General features: G+C 53.9%; 1 protein-coding gene across 7 annotated transcripts in view; it reads right to left on the bottom strand.

Moving 5' to 3' along the window:
• Positions 1 to 290: 290 nt before the first annotated feature.
• TSPAN4 (tetraspanin 4) overlaps positions 291 to 8,042 on the bottom strand; it is a 445,397-nt gene continuing 437,645 nt past the window's right edge. For 2 of the 7 annotated variants that reach the window (XM_064163133.1, XM_064163132.1), the window contains 3 exons: positions 5,267 to 5,398; positions 3,017 to 3,100; positions 518 to 846 (listed from right to left, as the gene is read on the bottom strand). In XM_064163133.1, the coding sequence (XP_064019203.1) occupies positions 577 to 846; positions 3,017 to 3,100; positions 5,267 to 5,398 (486 nt within the window). In that variant the 3' untranslated portion in view covers positions 518 to 576. Of the gene's footprint in view, positions 492 to 517; positions 847 to 2,616; positions 2,730 to 3,016; positions 3,101 to 5,266; positions 5,399 to 8,042 lie in introns of those variants that run through there. The other 5 variants (XM_064163135.1, XM_064163136.1, XR_010306683.1 and 2 more) reach the window with 4 other exon arrangements.

The raw sequence follows: 8,042 nt of genomic DNA, 5'->3' as shown, positions 1-8,042 counted from the left end.
CTGAACAGGCCTTGCCCACACCCCCCTCTCGCAGACCCTGTGGGCTGTGAAGCAGCCTGGCAGGAGCAGGAGCTGCCTCAGGGCCTCTCTTCCACCATCTCTTTGCAGCTTAGCCCCTGGTCAGCAGCCTTCTTTGCCTCGCCCCAGGCCGTGGAAAAGGAACTGTTCCTCTTTGGAGTTTGCTTCGCTTCACAGACAAGGCTGCTTCTTCCCCGTGCCAGCTCAGGTACTGACTTCTCCTCTTCTTCCTCCTTCAGTAAGTGGGTGGGTCACAAAACGTTCAGAAATCATTACAGCATTATACACAGTTTATAGTACAAAGAGAAGGGAGGAGGGGGGGAAATAAAAAGTCAGATGAATGAGCGTGAAGGAGACTTCTCCTGTGTCCTTTGGAGGAGGAGCAGGAAGGTTGGGAATGGTGTCTATGCACAGTAGGTGTCTGCCTTGACTACCTGACAATACATGGTCATTGCAAAGGTGAGGCCCAGAATCTAAGAGGGAGAAACAAAGAGAGAGATGTTTTTCAGTAGGTAATGCTCCTCTTACTTACCAAACAACAAACAAACCCCAGCCATGCTACCCTGCTTTTGTGCCCAAGCAGGAAGGCACATCACAGGCTGCTGCTCCTCCTGCCAGTGCCCGTCCTTGTTGTGCCCCTGCTTCCTGCCTGCCTGCCTTTGTCCTGGCTTGCTGTCTGACAGAGTGAACAATGACAGCTCCACAAAACAGCAGCCACCGAGTTACTGGGAAGGGTTGCATTGAAAACAGACCTTTGGATGGTGGTTTTTTTTTGCTTGCAAGTCTTTTCAGGCAGTAGCCCAAAGCTGCAGGGCTCCGTGGTTCTCCCTGCAGAAGACAAAGGCTCCAGCCCAGCCCAGAGGAGGCTGTGGTTTGCTGCTCTGTGCTGTGCTTGGCACAGGTCCCCTGGGGTATCACTGAGGCTACCCATGCATTAATCATAGCCATCAGTGCTCACCTACAGTGCATCTGGCTGCCTGCTCAGCCTGGGCAAGCAGCAGGCAGGAGGTGGTTCTGCTCCCAGCCCAGCCACCCACCTGCTGTGTGCTAGATGACTTGAGCAGGGAAGGGGGGGACAGAGACTGAGCTTCCTCCCAGCTAAAGTACTTAGATGAATGCACTAAGTGGTTGTTACTGCTCCTCTGCACTGCAAAAACTCTCCTTGAAATAAAGATGTGCCAGGTAGGTTTGTGGGTTTTGGTTATGAGTTCTATTTTAAACACTTAATTTGACCACTTCAGTGTGGTCTTTGCAGAAGGAGTAGCTCCTGCTAATGAGTGCTTGGAGAGAGTACTTGAATGGCACAGGTACTGCTTCTAAAGGAAGAATAAAAATGGTTCCAAAGCTCTCTCTTCTTCACTTCCTCTTTGCCAAGAGTGAAATGACCCTGCCAGGCTCTGTGGTGCTGGCTTGGTGTAAGGAGATGCCTTTGGAGGCATCCCCTGAGCGGTGCCTTCTGCTGCCTGGCCAAGGAGCAGCGCTTCAAGGGCTGGGGGTGGCTGAATTTGGTTTGTAAGTTCAAGCCCAAGTTCTGCCACAGAGAGTGTCCTTCATGGTGTGACTCTGTCTGATGCTAGCTCTAAGCTTCTTAACATAGGAAGCAGAAGTTGTCACCTGCTTGGGGCCAGAACAAGAGTAGCAGCAGCAACGCCAGAGAGAGCCCAGTTCATGGTAGAGGCAGCAAAACTTTGGACATCAGCTGGGAACCAAACTACCCATCTGTAGTGGTTGTTTCTCCTGCTCACAGTATTTACTGGGAGTAGTAATTAGCATCTTTAAATTGCCTCGAGTGTTTTCTCCTGTCCAACCTAGTGATGTATTCCTGTGCAAAAGGCACTCTTCTCCTACACAGCCTGAATGGAATCGAGGGCTATGAGGGAGGCTCTGATAAAGGCATCTGCAGGAGTAAGTTGCAGCCAAGGCCTGACACATGGAGAGTCTGCCACATGCCATTCTGCCTAACCTCACCTGAGAAGGAGTCTGGGCACGGTGGGGGTTGGAAGGCAGCTCTGGAGATCATCCAGTCCAATCCTCTGCTAAAGCACCCACAGCAACTTGCCCAGGAGTACAATGCCCAGGGGGGGTTGGAAGCTCTGCAGAGAAGGAGGCTCCACAACCTCTCTGGGCAACCTACTCCAGTGCATACAGGTGACTGCAACTGGAATTCTGATCCCAGGCTCTCTCATGCTGCTGCTTGAGGTGTGCCAATGCAAATCCAGTCCCCCACAGGTTAATCTGGGGTTACTTGGCATTAATTAGCTTAATGATGCCATCAACTCTGCTTGTAAGTGTGAGAGAGGCCAAGCTGCAGCTTCACTACAGTCAGGAGAGCTGAGCTCTAGCATGGCCTTCACCTCTGAATCCTCAGGATGGTGCTGTTTGGGCTACACTGTGGCTTAAAGACACAACAACCTGAGAGCCAAGCTTCTGCAGGAGGACTGGTTCCTCTCTGATCAAACTCATGCTGGAAAGGCCTGCAGGTCAAAAACCCAACAGGCAAGTTGGACAGGCAGTCATAACCCCCACACTCCTTTGCTGTTAGCTGCAGGGAGAGGAGGTGGTTATTGGTCATGGTGATGAGGAAGGGTAGCAACATACCAGATTGTAATTCACCCTGGCATTGAGGCTGAAGACTTGAAGCTACTTTTAGGTTATGCTGAAGCTAGGTGCTGAGTGGATGCTCCTCTCTGGAGAAGTTCTGGACAAGTATCCTGAAAGGCAACTTCCACCAGTTGTGTTTGTGGAGGGCAGGGACTACCACTGAGTCCAGTCTGAAGCTTAGATAAACCCCAGGGTGAAGTGCAGCCTCAACCACAAAGTGTGCAGCATTCAGTCCCTAGGACAGAGTATTTTAACTCCAAACCTGAAAGACTGAAATCTTGCAGAGTTTAAGATCAGGAAAAACTGGGAATTGTTAAAAGAGGCTTGAGCAGAGCCTCTGTGGGTCCTTAAATAGCTATAATTAAGTGAGGTTTGAAAAGAGATATTAAACTATTACCTGCACCATGGCTGTGCACAAGCCAAAGATTCCCACTGCTAGTAAGTTTTCCTGCAGCCAGATCTTCACTGTTTCATAGCAAGGCTGGGAAGAAAACAAAACTCAACACCAGAATATTGTATCAGCCATAAACCCACAGCTCTGCTCCCCTGGGAATGTACAGACAGCCTAAGCAGGTAGCCACCACCGTTTATTTCTGGCTTGAAGCTGGAGCAGGGGTTGTAAAGACACAAAAGGTCTCCCTCCAAAATGCTGCCTGAGCACTGCTCCCTGTAAATTAGGCCAGCAACTGAAAACCAGCAAGCAGTGGATTTGGGTCCTCAGCCCTCTAGAAAACAACTAGAAGCAGAGAGAGCTTCAGGAGGAGCCTTCCATTTCCCCCACATTTCAGGCAAACCAATGTTTGTTTTAATCCCTGTAGGGAGATCAAACCCAAAGGTTCCAGTGAGAGCTGCTCAGTGCTGCTCCTGCTGCACATGGGTCGTTGCCTACCATCCTCCAGCATTTCAAAGCACTCCTCTCTTAGCTTCTCTCTGCTTTAAATTCTGCAGCAGCTGTAACCTCATCTTCCTGGCCCAGTTTAGGGGAGGATGGAATTTGCCTTTGCTGTAAATAACCTCTGTAAGACAACCTTGTGCAGAAGTTGTGCCCTCTGCCTTGCCAGCAGACATGACCAAAAGTCATTCAGCCTTCAGCTGTGGCTTTCACATCACAGAATTGTGAGGGCTGGAAGGGACCTCAAAGCTCATCCAGTTCCAAACCCCCTGTCACAGGCAGGGACACCTCACACTACATCAGGCTGCTCAGACCCACACCCAGCCTGGCATTAAAGACCTCCAGGGATGAGGTTTCCACCACCTCCCTGGGCAACCTGTGCCAGGCTCTCACCACCCTCATGGTGAAGAACTTCTTCCTAACATCCAGTCTGAATCTCCTCACTTCCAGCTTTGTTCCATTCCCCCCAGTCCTGTCACTACCTGACAGCCTAAGAAGTTCCTCCCCAGCGTTCTTGTAGTCCCCTTCAGATACTGGAAGGCCACAAGAAGGTCTCCCTGGTGAGAGAGTGGCTTGATGGCTGCACCCAAAGAGTGGCTGTCAATGGCTCCATGGCCAAGTGGAGACCAGGGACAAGCAGAGTCCCTCAGGGATCACTCCTGGGACCAGTCTTTGTGGGTGCCATGGACAGAGGCACTGAGTGCAGTCTCAGTGAATTTGCTGCCCACACGAAGCTGTGTGGTGCAGCAGCCAGGCTGGAGGGCAGGGATGCATCCAGAGGGACCTGGACAGGCTGCAGAGGTGGGCACAAGCCAAGCTCAGGAGGTTCAACAAGACCAAGTGCAAGGTCCTGCAGCTGGGTTGGGGCAATGCCAAGCACCAATGCAGGCTGGGCAGTGAGTGGCTGGAGAGCAGCCCTGAGGAGAGGGACTTGGGGGTGCTGCTGGAGGAGAAGCTCAGCAGGAGCCAGCAGTGTGCACTTGCAGCCCAGAGAGCAACCAGAGCCTGGGCTGCAGCAGCAGAAGTGTGGCCAGCAGGGCCAGGGAGGGGATTCTGCCCCTCTGCTGTGCTCTGCTGAGACCCCACCTGGAGTCCTGCATCCAGCTCTGCAGCCCCTGGGACAAGAGGGCTGTGGAGATGCTGGAGAGTGTCCAGAGCAGGGCCAGGAGGATGCTGAGAGGCTGCAGCAGCTCTGCTGTGAGCACAGCCTGAAAGAGTTGGGGCTGTGCAGGCTGGAGCAGAGGAGGCTCCCAGGTGACCTTCTTGTGGCCTTCCAGCATCTGAAGGGGGCTACAAAAACACTGGGGAAGGACTTTTGAGGCTGTCAGGGAGTGCCAGGACTGGGGGAAATGGAGCAAAACTGGAGGTGGGGAGAGTGAGGCTGGAGGTGAGAAGGAAGTTGTTGAGCAGGAGAGTGGTGAGAGGCTGGAATGGGTTGCCCAGGGAGGTGGTTGAGGCCCCATGGCTGGAGGTGTTTGAGGCCAGGCTGGCTGAGGCTGTGTGCAGCCTGCTCTAGGGTAGGGTGTCCCTGGGCATGGCAGGGGGGTTGGAACTGGCTGCTCCTTGTGCTCCCTTCCAACCCTGACTGACTCCATGATTAAATTGGTGGCTCCATGGGAAGTCAAAAGCCACAGCTCAACATGAGCACCCCATTAGTGGTGAGGGAGGGTACAGCACCACCTTGTCACCTGTAGCCCTGCCAAGAGCTGCCCCCCTCCTGGGCTGGCAGGCAGCTGCTGCTGGAGGGTTACTCACCGCTTTCCACCAGGTCCCTGGGGAGTGCAGCCCACAGTTCTCGCTGAACTCCAAGCAGCAGGAGTCCGGCACCCGGCTTGTGTTGTACACCTCAAACCAGTCGGTGTAGTTGGAGACTCCACAGCATCTGAACTGCAAAAGGACAAACCCAGACCACCCTGTCAGTGGGAGCTGTCACTGCCTGCTGCTCCTCCTAACACCTGCTTCCTGCAGATGGGCATTCAGTGCACTGCAACGACACCAGCAGAGGCCTGAGGTGGTACAAACCTACAGCATGGCCTCAGCACTACCCAAACAGAGCCTTCCCCTGGCTTTTGTTTTGCTTCAAGCTGGCCTGGCACACAGCTCATGTTGATACAAGCAGTAAAGGCAGCTCACTGCAGTGGTAGGACACTGAACCACGATGAAGGCTCTGAGGAGACCTTAGAGTGGCCTTCCAGGATCTGAAGGGTGCTACAGGAGAGCTGAGGAGGGACTACTGATGAGGTCTTGTAATGACAGGATGAGGAGGAATGGGTTTGAAGTGGCAGAGGGGAGATTCACACTGGCTGTTAGGAAAGGATGCTTTGCAGTGAGGGTGGTGAGACACTGGCACAGGTTGCCAAGGGAGGTTGTGGAGCACAGAATCACCCAATGTGATCAAAGATCCCAATCTGTGCTTCTGTGCTCCACAACCTCCCTGGAGGTGTTCAAGGCCAGGCTGGATGAGGCCTTGAGCAACCTGTTCTAGTGGGAGGTGTCCCTGCCCATGGCAGGGAGTTGGAACTGGCTGAGCTTTGAGTTCCCTTCTAACCTAACCCATTCTTACCATTCTGTGCCCCCCCAGCCATGAGCTGAAGTGACAGAGCAGGATGGTAACAATCACTTGCAGCTTGCTGACAGGAAAAATCACAACCCTACAGCTACAGCACTCAGGAGATGAAGATACTGAGATCTCTCTGGCACACTGCATCTCAAATAATGATTGAAAGCAAATTTCACTCCAAGCTGTTAATTACTGATCACCTTTGGAAGGCTCTGTCAGTCGGGGAAGATGCATTTCCTCCTCATCTCCCCTGGGGGCAGTTGCTCAGCAGCAGCAGCATCTGCCACTGCGAAGCAGTGCTGCTGTAAGCGCCTGCACAGCACGCAGGATGCACACTGACTGTGCCAGAGCTGAGGCAGGAGCTTTGGTCCCTTTTGGTGCAGGATGAAAGCTACACAAAAGGTACATCAGAGGGAATGGCTCTGTGACCATCCTGCCCCTCTGGGAGCTGCTGTTTTCCTCTGGTACGGAACAAGCTGAGACTCATTTCCATCGTGATGCATACACCACACCAGCTGTGCCTCCTCGGATAACTCAGCACAGAGTCATAGAATCAGCCAGGGTTGGAAGGGAGCACAAGGAGCAGCCAGTTCCAACCCCCCTGCCATGCCCAGGGACACCCTACCCTACAGCAGGCTGCACACAGCCTCAGCCAGCCTGGCCTTAAACACCTCCAGCCATGGGGCCTCAACCCCCTCCCTGGGCAACCCATTCCAGCCTCTCACCACTCTCATGGTGCAGAACTTCCTCCTCACCTCCAGGCTGACTCTCCCCACCTCCAGCTTTGCTCCATTCCCCCCAGTCCTGGCACTCCCTGATATCCTAAAAAGCCCCTCCCCAGCTTTTTTGTAGGCCCCCTTCAGATGCTGAAAGGCCATCAGAAGGAATTTGTTGGTGTTTGGACACTTTACCACTAAAGGTAGAGCTGGGCTGCTGTTGGCAGCACCTCACACTTGTGCAGGGCTCTGCCAGCCACCTTCTTAGCCCCCAGATGATCAGTTTAGGTTCAAATAAAGCAAAGTGTGAGGTCCTGCACCTAGGTTGGGGCAAGCCTCATTATCAATCCAGGCTGGGGGCTGATGATACTGAGAGCAGCCCTGCAGAGAAGCACTTGGGGGTGCTGATGGGGGAGAAGCTGGGCAGGAGCCAGCAGTGAGCACTGGCAGCCCAGAAGGCCAAGGGCAGCCTGGGCTGCAGCCAAAGCAGTGTGGGCAGAGCTGGAGAGAGGGGATCCTGCCCCTCTGCTCTGCTCTGGGGAGACCTCACCTGCAGGGCTATGTTCAGCTCCAGTGTCCCCAGCACAAGTAGGATGTAGACCTGCTGAAGTGGGTCCAGAATTGGCCATGAAGATGATCAGAGGGCTGGGGAACCTGAGAGAGCTGGGGCTGTCCAACCTGGAGAAGAGAAGGCTCCAGGGAGACCTTAAGAGCAGCTTTCCAGTGCCTGAAGGGGCTTCAGGAGAGCTGGGGAGGGACTTCTGCCAAGTGACAATGGCTTTGAGCGAGGAGAGGGGTGATTGAGAGTGGAGATGAGGAAGAAATTCTTGCCAGTAAAGCCGAGGAGACACTGGCACAGGTTGCTCAGGGAGGCTGTGGATGTCCCCTCCTTGGAGGGGTTCAAGGCCAGGCTGGATGAGGCCTTGAGCACCCCGGGCTAGTGGAAAGTGTCCCTGCCCATGGCAGGGGGTTGGAACTGGCTGAGCTTTGAGGTCCCTTCCAGCCCAAGCGATTCCATGAATCTAAGCACACATCTGCATGGATGTAAAACATGCAGAGCCTGCGGGCACAGGGGGCTGAGCTCTGTGGCACACACAAGGTCTGCCACTGAAGACCAACAGAGGGCAGAGGTGCCCCACGTTAGCACACACCGAATGCTGCTTCCAGCACTCCAAGGCCGGGAGGGAGAGGTTTCAGTGCTCACAGCTCTGTTTCCCCTCTGCCAAGCCAAAGCCAGAAACCTTCCCCGAGTTCA

Source organism: Pogoniulus pusillus, chromosome 24, assembly GCF_015220805.1.
Source record: "Pogoniulus pusillus isolate bPogPus1 chromosome 24, bPogPus1.pri, whole genome shotgun sequence".
Taxonomy (NCBI): Eukaryota; Metazoa; Chordata; class Aves; order Piciformes; family Lybiidae; genus Pogoniulus; species Pogoniulus pusillus.
Note: the sequence above shows the minus strand (reverse complement) of the source record. Positions and strands in the feature narration are given on the sequence as shown.